Below are 24,465 nucleotides of genomic sequence, written 5' to 3' on the forward strand. Positions count from 1 at the left end.
ATTTTCATAGTATGAATTACGGACTACTCCGTACAATTATTGCTTTCGGACGTATTTTTTAGGAATTACAATTTCGTTTTTAATAACTTTTACACCCACTCACATCATCATTAAATCAAATTCAATTATACTGTCGTAATACTTGTATCAGTTAAAATATAACTCCTAAAAATATAGGAGGGAGTATATTAATACACTTAGTCTGTCGGACGGAGGAGTATATACTTACAAAATTTGGTTGCAAGGTAGAATAAAATAAATGGTCCCCAAAACATAGCTTTTTATTCTCTCCATTTTTATCAATAGTGGAAAATAAGAAAATAAAAAAGTAATTCATTTTCAAAAAGAATTTTCAAAAAGAATTTTCAAGAACATAGAGAATTGCATAAGAAAATATGTTAGTACTCCGTATATTTTATGGTAATGTATGTAATTACACAGCCCATCATCGCATGCGCATAAAACTAGTAACCTGGAGAATAGGAAAAAAAAAGGAAACATATTCACTTTTCAAAAGTCAAAACAGAGATCCAAGAAGTAGAAATGAAAATTTTACCCAAAGTTGTCGTGCATAATTGAAGAGTCTAAAAACTCTCAAGTCAGTTGTACTAAAAGAGCTAGCTTTCTAAGGCAGGCAAAGGTTGTCGGCGACAACACGTATGACCTGCCTACGATGAATGCAACAAGGATCCCTAAACTAAACTAAGTTACATGAATACAAACTCAATATTATGATATCCAACTACAAAACAAAGCTTGGTATCATTTGCCATAACAATGCTGCTTCAAAGTACATTACTACACCCACTTTACTTTCTGAGATGGTAAACCAAAAAAGCTACTCGTACTTCAATTTCGACAACTCTATCTCCAGATTCCTGATGAGAGTCGATCACCTGAATTGAACCTCATCAATGCAGGCCCTGTTGAAAAGAGTTAAATTGATCCAGCAAGTTCGATTAAGTTCTATTCACCTTATTTCCACTTATTTCAAGAAGGTAAGTTCAAATATGATAAGTTCTAGAAAAATAAGTGCAAATCAGGTGAATAGACCGCACCTTAACATGATGAAAGCTTCGAAAAGAATTACATCAAAGAAAACAGAAAATTTAACCACCTATGCCTCATTGAGCATGTTTGTAAACTGAAGAAGTTAACGTTGCTCAAACAACAGTGCTGACTCATTCATCCCTTACCCCTTTTGCAACATATGAATTGCAGGAAAACAACTTTTACGCCAGTCTACAACAGGTATAACAGCAACTTCTAAATTTAGTTTCCTTCCACAACAATCAAAAGCAAAATAATCATGGAGAAATTTCCTATCTGTCCATCATGTAACCTACCCGGGTCTATATAAAAATGTCTGCATGTATTTTGATCGTATCCTCTTTAGACAATATATGAAAGTTGACTTGGTTGTACAACCTTTTCATCATTTGCATAGAATATATACAATTATACATCTACTGATCGACATCATGAATTATTTGATCCATCCTTTTTAGTTCTCACTCTACTTCTCTTCCATTTGTTTAGCAGAGTCTATCGTTATTGCTGGCAATTATATGCATAAGATGATCAGTTTCATGATTTAATCTTAAAATTTAGCCTTGGCAGTGCACAATGCATTCAACAGCTCTATATTTGTACTTTACCTTGAATATGAGGCATTTTCCTAGCGCGGTGAAGCAGACCTAGATCTACAATAGAAAGAAAAAAGTAAGAAACGGGAATTGAAAAAAGATTGATCAGACTGTCGGTCTAGTTTCAAAATTGAAATAGAGTACCTTGTTGGCTGTGCAGGGGATGCAGACCTAGATCTTGGAGCAGGTCTGGGTTACATTATATAATCATGTCATTCTTTGTAGACACCAAGCAATAAACATGATAAGCAAACAAGGGGTCCAATATAATCTGAGTCGCCAAAGTATCATCAGCGGGCATTACCTTGGGTTCCTTTCTACACTTCTGCTTCTATCCCGGATAGGGCTCCTGCTTCTACTCCTGCTCCTGCTCCTAGGGGGACTACCCTCATAGGCTTTTATCTGCCAATTTCATGTTTCAAAAAATAGGAATCGAGGAAGATGAATACTATAAACATGTTAACTGTTTCACCCAGGCTCCGTTTGGTAGGGTGTAAAACGTTTTCATGAGATTTTTCCTTTTTCAATCATTTTACATTGTTTGGTTTGACAAGGGATGAAAAACAATTTTCCATAACTCCCTCAAAGATGGAAAAACATTTCCATTTGGAAGGGAGGGAAACCACTTTTCCACTTTTCCACCTTTCCTCCTTACATCCCCTCCCTTTTTCCCCTCAATCTTATTCTTCACCATCTTCTCCCATTTTCTTTTAAGGAACCAAACAAAGGAAAACTAGTTTGGAATTGTGTTTTCCCTTGGAAAATGTTTTCCATGGAAAATAATTTTGCACTAAAATGTTTTACACCAAACCAAACGGAGCCTCAGGATTAGCTCAGCTCCAAGGGACAAAATTCCTCCACATTAGATCCAAAACAAGAACCATGTGGCTATGTTTACGTGTTCTCCTTGCCTCTCTAATGGTAAGCATGTAATAGTTTCCTAGATGCTTTCAAATAGCAGAGAAAAGGACATAGAAACATTGGTTATGATTTTTGACATAGAAATGTCCTAACTAAAAGTCCAAAACCTAAGCACAAAACATTTGCTAAGGTCAGCCGAAACTTTTAATTTGTGTTTGTATGGCCTAATGGCAAATAAGCAAATGAAAAATAATACCTCGAAGCTAGTAACAACTCATATAGTCAAGGAAATATACCCGCATGTAGGACCTTGAAAAAGGATTACGAAATTCAGTGTCATCCAGTTTCCGGATCTGTGTAAAACATATCATTGTTAATATAGAAAACTATTACGGAGTACTTGACTATGATTGAATATCAGAATACTCTTGATACTTACAGCATATTGCATGTCTTCATAATTAGTGTAGTCAACCATTCCCACCATACCTGAAACAATAATATTAGTGCACAAATGATAGTCACAATAAAAGCAACAACTCAACAAGCACTATTTCAGATTAAAAAATCGAGGAGCAAAAGGATCATATTAGACACGATGGTACATATAATTGATTAATTTCTTCATGAACAGATTTACCTGATTGCTGAATCTCCATCCCAAACAAAAAAAACTTTCATGTAGGACGGGGTTGCTAATGAGGTAAGGTGAAATAAAACTAAAAAATAACACATCATACTATAAGATTTACACATTAGATGCATTCAGAAATTAAACTTGTCTGACATTATACCATGTTCCAAGTAGCATTAAACAGAATTAGCTGAGGTTGTGTTCGGAAAACATCATTTCATTTGAAATGCTTGATTTCAGTTCTGGAATTTAAAATCAGGAATTTAAATTCTAAAATTTAATGTTTGGGAAATACTAGTAATTTGAATTAACGGAATTTCAACTCCTATAATGGTTGGCCTAATAGAGGAGAGAGATGCATAGTCTCAAGGTTTGAATGTTTTGACACCGGATTTGTGCGGCGCGCTCTTACCTTTTGGCGGCAAGGGCACACGCCTTGTGCGGAATGAGTGTCTCGGGGCTCGTAGGGGCACGGGCAAGCGTTTGATTTAGAACGGGCACTCTTGCCTATTGGCGACAAGAGCGAGGGACGAGGGTCGATCGGGGCGCTTGTGCGCACAACAGGTACGAGCGGGTTTAGTTTGAATTAGCTACAAACTTCCGGTGAACACTGTATTGATAGTAACCTAAAAATTCTATCTAAAGCCAAGAAACCTATCAGAAAAGTCCTAGAAAGCATTGGATAAGCAAAATACAAGTAAAGGTTGGATTCTAAGTTTCTAACACATTGTCTGCCTGCAAACCATACAAGGTGTTGATAGAGAAAGACAAGAGATGATGGTTGATGTGTTGCTTGCTCGTGAAAAACAAGAAGCAAGGAATTGAAATGATAAGTTTTTATGTGTAATTTGAAATTCTATTCCTAAGTGTGTTTAAGAGGGCGGTGGATTTGGATCAAATCCAATTCCAAACTCTTGGATTTACCGAACACTTGATTTGTTCAAATTCTAGAATTTCAAATGAAATCCTTATTCCCAAACACACCATGAGGTTACTCTCCAGGTATATCTAGGAAAAAGCAACATTGAGGAATCAATAACAAAAGAATATACCATACCTTCACCATCACGGAAAACTTGGGCAAAGCAGACATCCCCGGCCTTACGCATATGATCCTACAGGACAAAGTAGCAGTGAAAATGTGTGACAGCAGAGCACTAAGTTTTGTCAAAAAAAATTGTCAATTCACACACCTTCAGATCTTGCCATGAAGCTGAAGGTGGCAGTCCACTGACAATTACTACATAGAAGAACAAACTAATATTAAAATCAGAAATACAAAGGATCAAAGGATGATATATGAAAAGATACACAAATGCCTCAGAAACTAATGACCTTTGTAGATCTCACGAATTCTGGCCAAGGAGATGGCTCTAAAACCTTTCTGTATCCTACCTCAGAAGCCACTCTACACTTTCTCATGTTGCAGCTCTAAACCAGTTTACGGCACTAGACCATATTACCAATAATAATTGACATCTAAATTACACAAAAAGTCCAAGCTTTTCTAAAAAGCCACCACAATTCCACAAATAAAGTATAGAAAGGAAAAGGATAACAAGCCCCAAATAATTGGCTATACCTCGAAACTCAGAATTACGTGAAGCACCATACTGCCCACCTCCACCCCCACCCCGAACACTGCCTCCGCCGCCACCACCACCACTACCACCACCACGTCGGCCCATAGGGGGGGACCTGTCCCTACCACCATGAGCCAGCTCAACCTGAAGAACAACTACTTAATATACTGAAAGCATAGCAGCAAGCCAGCAAGTAAAAATATGTATGTGTTTTAGGTGCAATGTACCCTCAGAAGACAACCATCAAAGTTATAGCCATCACGACCCCTGATTGCATCTTGAGCATCCCTTGGATCCTCAAACTGCAAGAAAGAAACAACAGAATATTGATATAATAAAGAATTGATCGGCATGCATATAGAGCTACAGTGTATGTTAAGATAAAGGGTATACCTCCACAAAGGAATATCCTGGAGGGCGTGGCGGAAGCTTCATTTCGATATCTACAATACGACCATACTGCAGTAAGAGGGGAAAAACTGAGATTTCAGAAAATTCTTAAAGAAAACAGATACGGAGTAATATAGTTCTATGTCAGTTCTGTAACACTTCTGAAAAAATTCAATGAAAATGCAACATTTCTGAAACAAAATACAATTTGGAGTATGGAGTAATATAGTTCTATTTGCAGAACTGCCAATGCACTTAATATGCTAGAATTTCTCTTTATTGAAAAGTACAATGAAAGGAAACACGTAATAAGATGATATACACCCACAATAGAAAATGCAAAAGCTCATACATGTATGAACACTGACAGGAAAGAAAAAGTAACCTAGAAGTGTCTCATCTCCTATGAGCAATTTAAAGAAACTAAGCTAGTGCGCTAAACAGAAGTCACCCTTGGAATATTCAACCGAGACAAACACATCTAACTACGAGTTAAACATATAACTACCACAGGCCACGCTGAACTCATTTCATTGTAACAAAAGGTGCATTATCTGTACGAATTTTGAACTCTAACAATAGCCTCGTGAAAATTATAAAATTTATGAACTGAAGATTGTCAAAATTGTTCACATACAGAACAGCAGAAAAATAACATGATGGCCTGGCTAGAAGTAAAAAAATCTACATAGTTGAAGATGAAAACAGAACCTTGTAAAACAGATCTTCAATCTCCCAATCCTTTACATCCAGAGGAAGATTGCCAACATATATAGTACGGGAGGCACGGCTAGCCATCTCTGCAGCTTGTCAGTTTAGCAGCAAATTCGCTGCATACAACATAAACACTTTTTAATGAGGATATAGGTACTTATTAAACACTACTCATAAAAAATCCAAAAAAAAAAAATGTTTCTTCTACAAGTAGCTTCAACAGAACAGCACAGGAAAAGCAAAGCCCAAACTGTGAAGTAGACCATGAGAGAAATCCTTGTTGTGGTGCTACACAAGCTTCACTGCTCATTCTTCCAAAATGCTCCAGGATTAATATTAAATCAATATAAAAATGAACCCTCATTCTCTTCCTGATTTTTGCAGAGGCAAAAATGATCTTTTAACCATGAGCAACATTCGCCGTTACCAAGACAGCCAGAAAAGCAAACTGAAATCTCCCTCTCCCTTACTACATCCCTACAAATGTTGCTTCTATTTGTCCAAGCTCCTTTCATCTATCATGAGGAAAGCTTGAGTCATCAAATGTGACAACACTAAGAATTGGTTATGCATTTATCACTAGTTATTAATTATTTCATTATCAACCACGAAGATATATCATATATGTTTAAATTTCATATTATTTTCTCATGGTTATTGTTTTATGATCAGATGCAGATTCAGATCAGGAGACTAATAACTAATACAGGGGACTCAATGTTTAAGTCATGGTATAAATTTGATGGTGAATTCGAACTCATAACGTTAATATTCATTAGCAACTTCGCATTATCATGAAATCATGAGCATTAACCCATAGGCTCCTGCATAAGATCCTTATATATGTAGTATAGTGTACAAAAAAGTTGTGATCAACGTTATGGATAAGTAACAAATTGCACAATTTATGACGACACTTTTTTCAAAAATAAAAGGCAAACAATATCCAAGACAACACAATTGTTTTGCAACAGCACAGAGATGGAAGCATGAAATTTGTATTCTCAATAATCACAATGTTGTCAAAGTAGTGACAGTACTATCTTTTCCTGAAGATATTCATCTGCAATCCCACAAGAAAAACCAAGTTGATGGTCTAAATCGGCTATTGCCATTGTCACCTTCAAATGCTCCCTAAAGTTGACCCTAAACCCAGCTCAGTAATGATGTGTACCAAAACTTCACAGCAAACCAACAATTCCAAACCACATTTCATTCTTCCCAAGTGGTTGAAAACTACAATCCATCCAGAAAATGCCTAAAATAACAAGAAAAGCCAATGCCGGATCTATAAATCAGCTCATTTTTCTGCAATTAAGGGTGAAATCAATCCCTTTTACAGGGTCATGCTTAGAATCCAAATTAAACAAGTCAGCTCTACTATCTCAACAATTTACATACTAACCAGTTTAGTTTCTGGGAAACGACAAAATCAAGAACAACACTCTCATAAACAACTTGGAAATTCCTCCAACATTTCCCATTTTAATTATACAAACATAGGAGTACTACATAGTCAACCTATAATCCCCAGAAAATAAATAATACTGACAACAAATTCACCAAAACCCCATTTGCACATAAACAACAAGAATAGAGAAAAACAAAAGAGCAAGCAATAAAAGAAGAAGAGAAAGATCTGGTACATGAGGTTACTTGATTGAGTTGAGCTGGGAAATGATTTATCTTGTTCTTCTGGGTTTTTCTTTCTGGGTTTTGCAGCTGAAAGCAGAGCAGAGAGAATCGAGGACCCAAATCTAGTCTCCTTAGTCCATACTTATATCTGTACTACCCTAATCAAATAAAATCAAATGAAATCGTGCGTCACATAAATAAATGGGGAAGATGATAAAATTAAATTAATTAAAAGTGGAGTAGTACAATTAGTGAAGAGGAGATTGGATACTTTGGACTTTGGAGGAGGTTTCTATGTTTTCTAATGATGATACGTGGCTTTAGCCAATTAGGTGCTCACCCTAGGAACTTCTTCTGCCATTTATCCCATTGTTTTCAATCTCGAGATGGGAGATTTTTTTTCAAACTTAACCGTGGGGGGTCGGAGAGGACAAGGGATGACTTCCGATACTGCTAAATTTCAGTGATCATGGTTGTTTGGTTGACGTATAAATTCATTCGTTTATTTTGTTTTGGTGTGAATGAGTTATACATGTAGTATAAAATATAAATTGAAATGGAGAGAATTGAACTTGAGACTTTCAGTCTTAACGACTAGATCAATATCTTATTGGTAAGTTGATTCGTTGATCATGTGTTCGGTACATCTTATTTTTACTAGTCGTATGGAAAATACATATACGAAGTATTACGGGTTTTTGGTGGCATAAATTGATTCGTTTACATGTTATCTGTGTTATGAACGAAGGACCCTTTTGGGCTTGAATGTTGGAATAATAAGAAGAAATAAATGAAGAGATTAAAACACACAAGAATTTAAGGTGGTTCACTATTGATTGAGCTACGTCCACCATGGGGGGTTGGAGCTTGTATTACTCTTCAATGGAGAAAGAATTACAAAGAGGAATTCTCAAACGTGAAGAAGAGAGGAATTCTATGTATGCTTAGATCTAGGGTTTCAACCTCACTTGTGTTTCTCTCTCTTCATTCTGAAATTATCATTACATTTGGTATTTATAGTGTTAGACATCAAATCAATCTAAGCGACAAGAAAAGGCCACGTCGATTAAACCTTGCGGAGAAGAAAAAAGTTCAGCCGCAGGGTTTGGTCGAACCTTTAAAGGGTTCGGCCGAACCAAGGTTGGGTTCGGCGGAACTTACCCAAAGTTTGGGCGAACCTCCAAAATCTCAAAGCTACCGACTCTCTTCAGGTTCAGTCGAACCATGTAAGAGTTCGGCCGAACTTCCCCTGCTTCATGACAGCTTCTCGTAAAATAGTCATAACTCCCTCATTTCTCATCCAAAATGAGCTTATGACCAGAAGTTGGAAAGCTATTGAGCCAAGCTTTCACCTCCAACTTGAATCAACTCAATCTAATGAGTAGATCATGAGATATGTCCATTTGAAGGCATACCTTCTACTATAACACCCTAACACCCTTAAAGGAAGATTCAAGACACACATAACAATCTGCATCTTAATTTTTACTTGTATTATAAAAATAAGTTAAGATACGTTCATGGTAGATGAGAGCTACACAATGGAGTACAAATCATAAGGTTTAGATAAGTGAAAATATATGGATTTAAGTAAGATGTTTTTGTAATCAAATTATTGATTTGCTAATGTGGCCAATGACACAAAAAAGTTGAGTACGTTTGATTTTATACAGTGGACATACATTTCACAATTAACAAGCATACGTGTTCTTCCCCATATTTAATTACTTGATTGCCATGGTCAATACTACAATCAAGGGTTTAGAAGAGTATTTTCCCCATGCAACTAGAAGGATATACGGAGTTTTGGCATGATAGTGCAATGTAACTTGTGTACTGAACAAGACTTTGTATAAATCAAGGGTTGAAACAAGAAAAGTCAGTTGCCCCTTCAAAGTTCAAGCATTTGTGATTTATTTGTGTGATTCTAATAGTTGTAGTGGTTTCTAAAGACCTTAGTGATGTCTTAGTTAGTACTGCGTGTAGTTTGTAGGTCTGTTGAACCTTTTCATTTTGTATGTTAAGCCTATGTCAAAAAAAAAACTAGAAGCTTATGAGTTGTAAATTACCGAGAGTAGTATTGTGCAGCTTAAAAGCATAACATCGGGATGAGTAGGGGTGTAACGAGCCGAGGTTGCTCGCCTCGGTTTCGACTCGGCTCGGCTCATAATTAACACCAGATGACAATGGTGTGGGGGGCGAAGGTTGGAAAGTAGTACGCCTGGTTCACAAGGTTCTACCATTGCAGAACCCAATCATAATCAAAAGAAGAGTTTGATCCTGGCTCATAAGGTACGTTAGCTATGTCCTTAACACATGCAAGTTAAAGACAATAAGAGTGAAGATTGGGTTTGGGTTTGGAAATTGTGATTTGGATTGGAAGACCGGAAGAGGGAAACAATAATATGGCCCATATCCATAAGCAAATAGTGAAATCCCTACCCAAAGTCCAAAGTCCAAAGAACCAAAGATGTCTAAAATTATCCAATGTCTAAAACTTAAAATAGAAAAGGAGCCCATACTTGTATAAATGTTTATGTAAACTTATGTATAGTACAATTCAAATTACCATACACTTGGATTAGAGGTTTATTGTTCCTTTAAATTGAAATTAGTTTATTTTGTCCGAGCTACATACATGCTATTTTTTTCTTATTTTTGAAAACAAGGGAAAGATAAAAATGGAAAAAATTTCAACATTTTCTTTTTTTTGATAGGACTTATCATGAACATAAGTTCAGGTTATAAGTTGTTTGTTCGACGACATTTTGGTAAAACGATAATTATGATAGTTCAATTAGTTTTATTATACACTATGTGTGATGAAGGTTTCTATCAGGCTAGAACTTTCTTGGGTTAATCCAGCCCAAACAATTTTGAAGAAATACAGGGATTTTCTCTCCCAAAGTGCTTCTAGTGAGCATTGAACCCCAACTTTGATGTTAGAAGATGGAACCCTTTTCACTAGTTCATGCATAGTTGTGGTAAGTACACTTCAATAATTCGTACTTAGTATTAATCCATTGCAGTGGTCAACGGCCTTGTATATTATATAACACAATGATTTAACTATACAAAATTACAGGATATTTGCTACACTTATCCATCAGGTAGATAATCCACCACTAATAGAACATTAAAAAAAAACTTTTATTAAAGTTGGCATGGATTTCACCACCGTTACTCTTTATTAGTGGTGGGTAAACGATGTTTTTTTCAAAAAATTACAAATCACATATTGACAAGAGGTGATTATTCCAAACAAGAATTTCTCATTATTTCTCAAAGTTGATTTCTGTGTAAGAAAGTGAAATTCTTCCTCGTTGGCATATGGTCACTTGCAGCCAATGAAACGTTTAAAAAGGAAGAAAATGGGTTGCATCTCACATGCATTTGGCTGACTAAAATCCAATGATGGGAAACGGTAATATATATCAAGATGAAGTGAAATTGAAGAAATATTGGGATGAGTATTATGAGCTACTTTTAGTTAGTAACTTAAAAAGGATAAATCAGTCATTAACTCAAGTTGTTGGATATTCATATATGGTTGCCAATTTTGAGTTCAATCACGCAATTCACCCGCAATCATAGCTACCCTTAGTTTCAATTCATCAAAATTACTACTTCTTCCGTTTCACAATAGATGCATCGTTTCTCTTTTGGACACTATTTATTAACTATCTTTGACAATTATTCTTTCACATTATGTAAATACAAACATAGTCAAGTGAGATCTTGTTAAGTTTGTATCAATGTGAGGATTTCAAATTATCAACTTTTTATAATTTTTACTTACACGCAATTAGAGATATTAATGATTAAAAAAGCATGTTGGAATACGTGAAAATAGAAATGATGCATCCTTTGGGGAACGGAAAAAGTAGAATTTACTATCAATTAGTAAACGCCTATAATAAAGCATGACTATGTTCCCATCATATTTCTTCTATCCATTCCATTTTTGCTACAAACTTAATAATGTACAAATATTGATCTTGGGTAACTACAACTTGCACGTACCAACAATATCCCGTACTACGTATGTGTATTACTTTAACTGTTATTAGTGGGTAAAGTTTTTTAGGGGGTGGTGTCCAAGATATGAGACCATCAAACTCCATCTACACCATTTGTCGATTGTGGCTTAAAAAAAAAAAAAAAAAAAAAGTATGATGTAATAAGATAATCAAGTAAATCAAGCCCCTCGAGAAAAAGTAATGGATGGACTAGCAGAGCTTTTGGTATGGGCTGGTTAAAATCAAACTTAGGCCCAAAGACCATGAGGGTGTTTTAATACCACACTTTCACAGTAACGTACGGGATATCAAATTATTGATGTATTTTTAGGAGGTAAGATGAAGCGTCTTGTGAGGCCAAAACCCCGCACGGATCAATCCGATTCGAATTAATGGGCTAGAAATAGTAAGGGAAACCCTCACTGAAAGTGCACTTGATTAGTTGGATTGAACTCCTAACCTTTTTGGTTGAAAGGAGAAATTTTTTTCTTTCCAATTTCCACTACACCTAGACATTTTATCGAGTTATTGATGATGGTGTAAATTGGATCGGAGTTATTTCGTACAAAATAATACTACATTCGTTTCAAAAAGATCTTACACTTACTATTTGCACGGACTCTGTTGCAATGTTTGACCGTTAATATATCTAATTTTATATGGCAAAAAAGTATATAAAAAGCTGATATTTATAAAATACATTTCGAGACGAATCTAACAAGATATCTCATGATAATTATTAATCGATATAAAAGTGAAAATTTATGCTTAAAATTTTGATTATTGGGCACATTTTTCTAAACGTAATTAACTTAATGAAACAGAAATACCACGTATAATACAAAAAAATTAAAGACATTATTACTCCGTACTACGGACTCAGGGAGTACTCCGTTTGATGTAAAAGTGTGAAACTATTATGCCTTGGATTCTTACCTTTGTGGTTAATCTCACTTTTTACATAAGAAACGTTGTTTGGTAGGAATCCAATGGGAATCATGATCGACCGTTACATATGAATATATGATATGATGTAGACCTGCATGCCTCAACTTACAGACCGATCGATCATCACTTGCAAAAATAAAAAAGATCCCTTGGATACCAACTCACATTCCATCTACAGGGTAATCCTTTTAAAGTAGCCAACCAATTAGCAAAGACCATATCAAAGTCATACGGAGTATATAACAATATATAAATAAAAACACCAATCAATTATCCTATCACAAGGTAAAAGTGCATGCTTAAAGTGAAGCTTCACATCCTAAAAGCCTTGTCCTGTACTCGTACCGTTGTGTATAAATGACTAGTTAACTTACTAAGTTCTTTATCGATCATGTTTTAATCTAGTGGTTAAGACTGAGGGTATATGTACGATGTGTTTCAGGTTCGAATCTCATCTCCCTTATTTATGAGTCGGTAGATGTTATGAATTCCAATTTTAAGAAGAGAATGACATTGTATTACTCATGAATACGGGGTACTCCCTTCGTTATTTTTACTTGCATCACTTGGATTTTAAAATGTTGTTGCATCAATCACAAATCACAATCCGCTTTTTGGTTCAGTGGTGATTGGGGCTGAACTTGGTAGTGATAACTCATGTACGATCCCCTGCAATAACAATTTGGATGAGACTGGGACCTATCCAACTAGAACACGCCCCGAATCCAGATTAGCCCTAAGGTGAACTGGGTGCTAACACCCAAAAAATATAATCAATTTTTTATAATTTTTAACAAATATAAAATCAAAGATATTTAATGGTCAAATGATTTTAGTGTTATCACTCGATTCACCCTTATGGCTAATCCGGTTTCGGGGCAAGTTCTAGGTGGATATGTTTCAATCCCCACCCAATTGTTGTTGCGGGAGATCAAACACGCGGTCCACCCTACCAAGTTCAGCCTCAATCACCACTAAACTAACAAGCCATTGATATAAAATAGTCAAATAATGCATTTATAAGTATGTCATTTCAAGTGATACAAATTAAAAAAAAAACCGGAGGGAGTAATAAACAAGAAGTTGAAATTGGACAAAACATCCAAGCCTGCCCTTTCTTTTTTCTTTTTTGGTTTAAGAATTGACAAATACAATTGGATCAATCAAAGGTCTAAATGACCCCACATTGGTTACCCTGACTATTAGGGTAAGGGGTTTGAACCCTATCTCCCCCTCCCAATTTCACCTATATAAATAAATAAACTAAAAAAAATAAGAAACAAATAATTGGCCAAAAGTCATAAAACAAACCTTTTGAGCCAAATATTTTTAAAAATTGCTGCTCCTACGATATGAACAAGATTATGCCCTAGAAATGCTGCATGCATCCATGAGGGCATACATAGGAGTATCCAAGGTTGAAACCAAGACCAATATTTGGTTCCTAACCTCATTAAAAATATACTCAAAATTAAAATAAAAAAAAAAATCAATATAATCATCGATCCTTCCTAATGCTAATGATTGACTCCTACAACTAACTATATTCCTAATTAAAAATGAAGCATGTATGATAATATAATGAAGATACTATAGATTGGTAGATATAGATTGGTGTTAGATGATCGATCAATCTCTGAATCTTGTTCAACGATTACCCTTCTTTTATCGTGTGTCTTTGATTGTTTTGACACTTTTAAGAAATTTGTTAGTCTTTATAACAACATAGAACAGCAGCCCAGCCTGGCCTGGCCCGGCCCGGCCCGCTAGGTAGATGGAATTTGTTCAGAAGTTTCTGCAGTTGTTGTGGTAATGGCTTGAGAAGGACTTGACCCTGTTGATACAGCCACTACCCCTACAGTTGATGTCACCCCTGCACACAAAAATATCAGTACATTGTTTGAGTTCTAACTACCAATTCACTTAGAAGTTGCAAAAATAATGTCCGTCATAAAAGGAAAAAAAATATCTATAATACCCTTACTTTAATCTAACTACGGTCAGTCACTAGGTACGGAGTAATAATATTTAGGATGTTTCGTTCCATATAAGTTTAAGGAGTGGTACAACCAAATAACAAACATGTTTCGAGCCAGTGTTGACCGTTTGACCAGGGTATTAACGTCATTTTAAGGGTACCAAAATGACATATGATAATAAGTTAGTAACTATTGGGTCATACTCATACACATAATATTTTTAAAGGTATGTCCTCTTTTTAAAGTACAAAATGCACAACTAATGAAGTGGAACCCTCACATTTTCCATATGTACCAATTTGACCAATAGTTCCACATGGCATTCTAAAGTCAAGACATTAACCCACAACATCTTTTTACCACGGTAAAAAACAAAGAACATGATTTTGACCCTTTCGTTGCAAGAACACAGTTTTCTATGCTATACTCGTAAGAAAAAGAAGAAGAAGAAGAAGAATCTAACCTGTGGTAGTAGTGGTGGTGGTAGGAGTAGTAATATTATTAGGCAAAGGAGAAGTGGGAAGTGATAAGATGCCAGGGGAGTTGAGATGCTGATGGGGTAACAAAGGGTATTGTTGTACCATATGAGGAGGATATTGGACCCCAAACCCATGACCTTGGTTACCTTGAGGATATGGCCCATAATATGGGTAATAGTTGGGAAAGTACCCTATTGCCCCTGCTCCTCCTCCTGTTGCTCCACCACCTCCACCTCCACCTCCAGTTGTTGGGTAGTAAGGTGAGAATTGTTGACCGTATACACCATAGTAATTCTGTGACTCAGAAAAATTACACCTCATTTTAGTTTTAACAATAAAAATAAAAAGAAAATGAGAAAGAAAAAGAAAAAGTTGCACATTATTGAAGCATTGCATTCAGGTTGCACTTACCATGTGGTACATTGTGTCATGTGCATACCCAGTGAATCTGCAAGTAATCAATACACAAACAAACAAATTTGTAACAAATAACATTAATGGATAAATGGATTATGAAAAAAATGGACTAGCACAATTTGAAACTACATCCACATATGAACAAATAATATCTCGTCTTGTCATTCATACGTTTCAAAATAGTTGCAGTGTTGCACTTTTCTTTTACTATTATTATCTATGTATATAAAAGTTACTATTCCAAAATCGCATATTTCGGTCATATTGAGACTAATTCAACAAATTCGTACATATGGTCATGGTGTGTAAATACTGTAAAAGTCAAAGTGGAGTAAATGCTTATTATATTCCTAAAAGATTGTCTCATTTGATTTTTCACGCTATTCAATGCACGACTTAAAATATAACTTTAATTCTATACGCCTAAAAATTATAACAAGTTGATATTGAAACGAATCTAATAAGAGTATAAGACCCTACATAATTGCATTATTTCTTATATATTAGAGAGGATTTATAGTCAAAGTTTTTAAAGTTTGACCCAAAAAATTACAATATAATAGTCTTTCAAAAACTGAGGGAATAAGTTACAATGGGAGAGTGTATTATAGGTAAGTTAGATCCCTCCCACATGTAGCATGTGAAATTGTAAATTTGTAACCACCTCAAGGTCGCCTAGCAAAATAATTTACAGTAAATAAAAAAAAATTATTTAATTATATATTTATATGGGTTCCAAGAATGGTAACATTAAAAAAACAGCATTACCCCATTCACAGTTCACACCAATATCTTCCTCTTGATACTCTCTCTCTCCCCCTCTGTGCAGCAACACTTTGCCAGCCATTATGCAGTCAAATCCAGTGGTTTTGGGCCTTTGACCATGTTTTTTTTATTTTTTTTAAAAAAGGAAAAAGTTGCAGGCCAGAGTATTTTTATTACCTCAAATATCAGAACCTGGGAGGTATCTGGGAATGGGGGCTGTGGCATCTTCTTTCATCTTTTATTTACCCATTTATAACCTTTTCTTACTTACACAAACAGTGTCTTATGAAAGTTCATGTAGACAGTTTATTATAAGAGTTCATGTTAGACAGTTTCTTATAAGAGTTCATGTTATACACAGTTTCTTATAAAAGTTCATGTTAGACGACCCTAAACCTGAGATTAAGGTTTGTTATTGTTTTATTTAACCAATTTCACATTACCCCTCAAATGTGAGAGCAACAATAAAAAATACAGCTACATATATATTTTTTTGGTTAAAAAATGGATAAATTGTTTTTTACCACCTAAAAAAACTAAAACTTGTATTTTAACACCTAAAAATTTAAAACATGTTATGCAGAGGGCACAACACTTCTTATATGTTCAATTTTTCCACGATTTCATGTATTTAACTCTTTTATCTTCCTTAACATTATTAGTTCCATGAACTTACATAATTTATCACCACCATTAATTTACAAAAAAAATAGAGAATGGTGAAAGAGTCAAAGAAAATCATACAGGGAGCTTAAAAAAAAATTGGAGGGAAATTGAATTAGGTAGCCGTACATAAAGGTTTCATCTGTTTTTTCACTTTCAGGTAAAAAACAAGTTTTAATTTTTTGTAGGTGATAAAATACAAGTTTAATTTTTTGTAAATAATTTTTCGATTTTTGTAGATGGTAAAAAGTCATTCGTCCTTAAAAAATACAAAAAATAAAACAATAATACTAAAATTAGTATTAAAAAAAACATAATTGCTCACCCATAAGGTGAATAGGGGTATGGAGGAGGCTGAGCAGAAGGCTGATGAAAGTATGGCGATGAAGATGAACCTGGATATGTTGGTGCACTCATCAAACCTGATGATGGTCTAAACGACCTTCCTCCTCCTCCTGCAACTGTATTCGACAAAATCAAATCAAACCATACCAGAAATAAAATCAAAATCAAAATCAAAAACCTTTATAAATCTACATCTACATATATATATAGGTCTAAATTATTATGCAAAACATTCTCATTGTTTATGCACATGTATATGTGGTCCATTGTCATTTGATGCTTTTTATGGGTGATCTTTTAAGCAGTTAAGTTTGCATTCAAAATCATCCCACCAAACCCAAACCCAAACCCAAACCCGAGAGAGGAAGAAACCCGTACCATGTTGTGGAGTGGGTGGGCGGTTCTTCTGAGCACCAAGAGATGCAAGATTACAGTTTGCCCTCCTTCCATCAATCACTGGTGATGGGTTTTGACAAGCCCTAAAGGCTGATTCTGGATCCTTAAATGTCACCTGAAAATTCAAAAATTAAAAAATTAAAAATTAAAAATTAAAAACACAAACTTTATTTTCACAATCCCAACAAAATATTGCATACTCCGAACCAGAGGGAGTAAAAAAAAGAAAAGAATGAATCTTTGGAGAAAAAAGAGGGAGAATCTTACAAAACCATAGCCTTTAGATCTTCCAGTAGACTTATCAGTAATAACAACCGCCTCCAAGATCTCTCCAAACTGCTCGAAGTATTTCTTCATGGTATCCCTTTGAGTTTCCCAAGCCAAACCACCCACAAATATTTTTGTGTATGTTGTTTCATGATTCATCGACTGCCCCCCTCCAAAACTACTATTATAATTATAATTATTATTATGAAATTGCCTTTGTTGAGACATAATCACCACCAATAAAACCCCGGATCAAAAAATTGAGAGAATTCAAAAAATAAAAAAATAAAAACCCAGAAAATATGTTACTGTAACTGCAATTTCTGTTGAGAAGAAGGAGAAGATGATTTTGTTGTTGTTAACGAGAAAATATGAATAGTGTTGGTGGGTTTTGTTGATGGTGGAAACTGGAAGAGAGAGGGTTGAGAAAGAGAGGAGAAACGGAAAAATTATATGCCCTTTTGGAGAGGTTTATTTATATATGGAGAGAGTAGTAAAATATACTATGAGGAGAGAGAAAGAAGGGGAGTATGCGCACTATGTGAATTTGAGATAATGCCTAGCTGGAAATTGAAAACTGTTGATGAGAGAGAGGGACAAGAAAGCTGCTAGTGGGAAATTGGGAATCCACAACAATTGGGATTCACCAAGACTGGCCTAGGTTTGTCTATTTGAGTTTTTGGATGATACCGACTTATAATAATTTACGTGTATTATGATATTAAAATGCTCTGTAATAATGTATAAATAGTTAATATCTTTGATTATTCGAAAAATCTAATCTAATATATATACCTAAAGGAGGCATATTTGCTGAATTATTAGAGCGCCACGTAGGATTACTAAGGGTTTCAGCCAATGAAAACAAGATTTCTAATTTATTTTTGAATTAAAAAAAATTGAGTGCCACGTAGATAATTAATTAGGCGCCACATAGATATTTTAATTAATTATTACTAATATATACAACTTCATCCAAAATCCAACACTCTTATAATTAAAAAATAAATCTAAAATAAAATTCAATCCAAAATCAAACACGAATCTAAAATAAATTTCAATCCAAAATCAAACACTAATCTAAAATAACATAAAATTCAAAATCAAACACTATTCCAATATTAGAGTGCCACGTAGAAAATATAATGGTTTTGGCGAATGAAAAATAAGATTTCAAAAATATTTAGTAGATATTTTTATTAATTAATTACAAATACTATGTATATACAACTCCATCCAAAATCAGTCACTGTAACAATTAAAAAAAATCTAAAATAAAATTCAACCCAACATCAAACACTTATCTAATCTAATATATAAGTACAACAGTTGGTATATATAATAGTTTTATTTTATTTTAACTTAATAATTTAATAGAATCCGTGCATCGCACGGGCTAAAATCTAGTATATATTAAGGCGAATCCGATCTAATGTACTTTCTTTGTTTCTTTTTGTTTGTTACGTATTTGTTTAGGGTGTTTCACAATGTTTGTTACATGGGAGAATTTTTCCTTTTATAAATTTATTTATATTGTCATTTTTTGTGTCAGCTTTTAATTTTAATTGGTCCAATTTTTTTAACTCATTAAATTTCTTTACAATTTCCAAGTATGTTTTTTTTTTTTTGAGGGAAAAGCGAAGTTAATGCATTAATTAAGGGACAAATTGTCCGAAAGTACATAAGGAGAAATCTCCAGAGGACAGTGATTTTAAGGGACAAATTGTCCGAAAGCGAAGTTAATGCATTAATTAAGCGAAGTTTACGTAATCCCATGATAATTAACAAATGAAATCACAATTAAAGAATCCAATTAGCTGCCCGAAAATCTGTATGGTGCATTGGTGCAGCACAACTGCACAACAGTGGGAGGTTCCATTAACGGAAAAAGTACAGGAGGAATGGGGCAGCTATTATATGTGAATGTCACAATTGACACTTCGATTTAAATCCTGTAGACATTTCTATTGGGGAACTGGGATCCCTCTCATACAAGAAAACTACATAGTACGTAATTTAGAAGGTGGACCATAATGTACAGTGAGCATGGTGCATATTAAGCACACTAGAATATAATTAAAAGAACATATGAGTACCTAAAAATTAAGAACATGAAATATATGCGTAATAATACAAGAACACTAAGCCCTCTCATACAAGAAAACTACAAAGTACGCAATGAAAACCAAACTTATCAAAAAAAAAAAACATGAAATATATTTTTTATTTTTATTATAATAACATTTAAATATATATTACTTTATAACAAAAAAGTGAAATATTATATCGCATGTTATTTTGTCTTAGTGTCATGTTCTTTTATTTTTACACTTATTTTCTTTTGGTGCACCATGCTTATTGTGCACCATGTTCCATGGTCCATAGTTCACGGAGTGACAATTTATGCGTAGCCGTTTTACATAATCTTTATAAGCTAATAGAGGTCTCATGTGTTATTACACCTCATGGGATGCATTCCCGTCTGAATATCCTTCGCAGAAAAATTAAAATGGTCAAACTCAACTGAAACTCCACAGTGGAGTATTTATACAAACTAAACTAGGTCATGTGAATGCACGGATATTCGAAACTTATTATTTGACCATCTTTTTCATAAAATATTTATCTCTTAAAGCTAATGAATAATTAATGAGTCTTTAACGTACTCATTTATTCATCTAATATATTTTATAATATTTAATATTAGGAATTGAAGTATAATAATTTGACCAAAATATTCAATGTATTCTTAATACGTTGATTTGACCAAAATGTTGATTATATATATACTAGATTTTAGCCTGTGCGATGCACGGATTCTATTAAATTGTTATGCTTAAATAAACTCATATGTATATACCAATTTTATATATTAGATTAGATTAGTTTTTGATTTTGCATTGAATTTCATTTTAAATTTATTTTTTTAATTATGAGAGTGTATGTTTTTGGATGAAATTGTTTATGCGTAGTATTATTAAAAAATATCTACGTGGCGCTTAATTATTTATCTACGTGAAACTCTACTTTTTTTCAATTCAAAATTAATTTTGAAATCTTATTTTTCATTGGCAGAAACCATTAGATTTCATATGTGGCGCTCTAATATTGGATTAATATTTGCTTTAAATTGAATCTTATTTATTTTATTTTATGTGTTTGATTTTAAATGAATTTTATTTTAGATTTATTTTTTAATTATTAGAGTATTTGATTTTAGATGGAGTTGTATATATTAGTAATTAATTAATTAAAATATCTACGTGGCACCTAATTAATTATCTACGTGGCAATCGAATTTTTAATTCAAAAATATATTAGAAATCTTATTTTTCATTGGCCGAAACCATTAGTAATCCTACGTGGAGCTCTAATAATTCAACAAATATGTATCCTTTATATATTTATATTAGATATTAGATTATTTTATTGATATGATTTTTTTACTCAAATATTACCAAAATTGTCTAATCTATTAATATATACTAAAAGAGACACCAGGAATGACACGTGTCAATTCCTGGTGCGATTTTTTCCCGCCAAAAACCACTTTCCAAAAAAAAATGCATCTGTTTTATTTTATTTTTATTCTCTACTTTTTTTTATAAACTATGTATGGAAAAAAATTTAGTTTATAAATTATGGCAATAATAGATACAACGTAATAATAATTATTCTAAATTGGTAATATTTAATCAAATCGCTATATTAATAATGGAAAATATATTACTCAATATTTTGGTCAAAGTACCATATTAGCATTTTAAATATGCATATTAGATGAATAAATTTAAACGAATATGTTAAAAATGTTATAACTATGCAGTAGTTTGGGAGATATTCAATTAAATTTTTGTGAAAAAAAATGATCAAAATCCGTGCGTGCACGGGATCTAATCTAGTATTGATATATTCTACTCCCTCCGTTCCTAAATAAGTGTCACTTATTGGAAACGACACGGACCTTAATAAAATTGTGAAGTGTGTAAGATGTAATGATTGAGAATGTTTTTGTTTTGGGAAAGGAAAAATTAGATAATTATTTATTGATAATGTACAAATAAAAGTGAATGTGGGGATTGAAAAGTGAAAAAGTGTAGAATGTGTAAGTAAAAGTAATCATGATTTATAGAAAAGTGAGAAAAGTGTATGGAAAAGTGTATGGAATAGTGGGAAAAATATATGTTCAAAAATAGAAAAGTGACACTTATAAGGGAACGCCAAAAATGGAAAAGTGACACTTATTTAGGAACGGAGGGAGTATAACACTATAATTTTTTCCATACATAGACTATTCATACAAAAAAAAAATAGATATGATATTTTAGGAAAGAGGTTTTTGAAAGGAAAATTTTACACCATGAAATGACATGAGAATATTTACTCACCAAATATAAAATATTATGTACATAATAAAATATTATGTAATATATTCTAACATTTCACGTTGTAAGGGTTATGGGCTTATGGGCCTTGCGGCGGTAACAATAGTCAATAGGTAGGGAAGAAGAATTGTGTTATCGGGTTGGAATTCCGCATACGAGTTGATTCAGCGCGAATTAACGAACAAGGCATATCAAGCTTATCTTGATGTAGTACACTCAATATTTTAAAAAAATCTTGTTCAGGGAAAAAAAAAAAAAGCTTATCTTGATGTAGTACACTCAATATTAAAATGGGTAAATGAATCTCTATTATATAAGAGAAGTGTCGACTGACGAGGGTAATTTCGTAATCATACTTTTGGTGTCCCCTGTGAAAAAGACAATGATATCATCGGTTAATTCACAATTTAATTAATTAATGCCCCTATTAATTACAAAATTTAAATTGCTACTCCATTAATTATAAAATGCAATATAAAAGGCAAAAGGAGTGTTTAAGACTTTAAGTTGATAATCAATCTCTTATAATTACGTTAAATTATTAAAAAAAGCTAGTGGGAATATTAGTTAATTACGGAATTATTATCGTTTTATTTTTTAAGTTTCAATTTATGCATCACTTGCGTTAGTTTTCAAACTATGATCATGCATAATTGTCTCTATAAATTTGGTGGATCTCAATATATCGTTTCGGTTTTTAAGTTTTTAACTTACACCTTTTGTTGCTATAGATCTTTCATACCATTTTCTTAACTATTCGATTAGTTTTTTTTTTACGAAGTCTTGAAATAGGTATTAAGAAATTGGTTAAGATGCTTTCAAAAGAAGAAGAAAAAAAAAAAGAGGTAATCATTTTACGATAGTAAATATTAATTTCTCAATATCGGTCTACATGCATTCTAAAAATTCACGCACGCATTGCGTGCATAAAAGACTAGTACTCTATATTAGTACGAGGCCGGGGTAACAAGAAATACGAGATTACGACTTTACGAGTATTTAGTAGAAAGTGAACTACTCCGTAATAATATAACTAGCATTTTGACCCATGCAATGCACGGGGGAATTCTATATATAAAGTGTGAAAATTTTCATCGCTCGACATACAATTTGTAGGTATCATAAAATATAAATTTTTATGGTACATTCATAAATATCTGGTTAGTGTAAGATTTAAATAAATAAATAAAAACTTTATGTTTATTAATCTTTTTCTACTTTAAGGTTAGTTATTATAAAATCAGCCTAAACAAAATTCAAGAGTAACGATCAACTGCAGTGATAACGTGATATACAATTTAATTTCTTCTAACATAGAAATAAAAAATGATTATTATTTAAAATAATAAAAACAAATAGGAAAAATTAAGGCATATTAATTGAAAATGTGGAAAATACATAAAATAAAGCTAGGCATCTTACCTCCGATGTATGTTGATATAGATATATTTGATCGTGTGAATAATATTAAAAAAATGGATGGTAGTCAAATTTATTTATAGGGGGACATGGGAGATGAGAGATTGATATAACTCTTACTGAAGTTAAGTACTCCGTATTTAAAAAGATTATTAAGTTATAAGTACTAATGCTTATTGATCTGTGGTAATTTATTTCTATGTTTTTATTATGGGTGTCATCTGAGTTGTTTATTGTTTTCATATTCAAGGGTATCTTTTGAGTTGTCACAATTTTAATGCAAGTCCTAATATTGAATAACATTTTAATGAATTAATCAATTAAAAAAAAGAAAATTAAGGGGAAAAGATGGAGATGATGGGGAAGTGGATACACGATCACATATTACACATATCACTATGATGTGAGTTTTTAAATACTAGGTATAAATTAGGTCAGATGAAAACGAGGAACTATATTCCAATCTCAGATATGTTTTTTCGACCAAAATAAGTTCAAATATGGTACCCATAAGTTCAATTAGCGTACTCATAAGTTCAAATATGATACTCATATACGAAGTATAAGTTACATATGGTACTTAGAAGTTCAAAATGGTAATCAGAAGCTCAAAAATGGTATTCATTTCTCAAATAAGGTACAAATTTTTTTTAAAAATAATGGTGTAACTATCACCGTGCCCTCAGTTATATATTTGAAGGTACATATCTGATATGGTCTCTCCGCCCTCGATGAAAACAGATTAAAGAGGAATTAAGAAAGGAAGATACCGCAGGATGTAAAAACCAAGCTGTAAACTGTGAAAGAATGATGAGTGTCACTCACTAACCACAAATAACGGTATTGTACTGTCTTTTCAGTTTTCAGGAGAGAGAAAGTCAGACAGATTTGTCAAACCTTAGCCTTTCCGATTTTAATTC

General features: G+C 33.3%; 2 protein-coding genes across 10 annotated transcripts; both read right to left on the bottom strand.

The window, feature by feature from the left end:
- Positions 1-529: 529 nt before the first annotated feature.
- LOC110782175 (serine/arginine-rich splicing factor SR34A-like) lies at positions 530-7,877 on the bottom strand. Of its 8 annotated transcripts, none has more exons than XM_021986299.2 (14): positions 7,735-7,877; positions 7,475-7,621; positions 5,826-5,944; positions 5,118-5,183; positions 4,952-5,026; positions 4,724-4,868; positions 4,335-4,381; positions 4,199-4,256; positions 2,947-2,996; positions 2,804-2,860; positions 1,951-2,048; positions 1,791-1,835; positions 1,659-1,703; positions 530-923 (listed from the first exon to the last, which is right to left on the bottom strand). In XM_021986299.2, the coding sequence occupies exons 3-13, from the start codon at positions 5,910-5,912 to the stop codon at positions 1,679-1,681; spliced, it is 753 nt and encodes a 250-aa protein (XP_021841991.1). In that variant the 5' UTR covers positions 5,913-5,944; positions 7,475-7,621; positions 7,735-7,877; the 3' UTR covers positions 530-923; positions 1,659-1,678. The 8 variants fall into 8 exon arrangements, 6 of the variants coding, with proteins under 6 accessions (XP_021841991.1, XP_021841992.1, XP_021841993.1 ...); XM_021986300.2 differs by having other exon boundaries at positions 7,710-7,843; XM_021986301.2 differs by adding an exon at positions 6,092-6,343 and having other exon boundaries at positions 7,475-7,786.
- A 5,636-nt stretch (positions 7,878-13,513) lies between these two features.
- Positions 13,514-18,338, bottom strand: LOC110782174 (uncharacterized). 2 transcript variants are annotated; one of them, XM_021986297.2, is made up of 6 exons: positions 17,742-18,338; positions 17,457-17,589; positions 17,059-17,188; positions 15,300-15,336; positions 14,873-15,182; positions 13,514-14,303 (listed from the first exon to the last, which is right to left on the bottom strand). In XM_021986297.2, the coding sequence occupies exons 1-6, from the start codon at positions 17,967-17,969 to the stop codon at positions 14,197-14,199; spliced, it is 945 nt and encodes a 314-aa protein (XP_021841989.1). In that variant the 5' UTR covers positions 17,970-18,338; the 3' UTR covers positions 13,514-14,196. The 2 variants fall into 2 exon arrangements, with proteins under 2 accessions (XP_021841989.1, XP_021841988.1); XM_021986296.2 differs by having other exon boundaries at positions 17,059-17,194; positions 17,742-18,327.
- Positions 18,339-24,465: the final 6,127 nt, after the last annotated feature.

The sequence above is a fragment of the Spinacia oleracea genome, chromosome 2, assembly GCF_020520425.1.
Source record: "Spinacia oleracea cultivar Varoflay chromosome 2, BTI_SOV_V1, whole genome shotgun sequence".
NCBI classification, from domain to species: domain Eukaryota; kingdom Viridiplantae; phylum Streptophyta; class Magnoliopsida; order Caryophyllales; family Amaranthaceae; genus Spinacia; species Spinacia oleracea.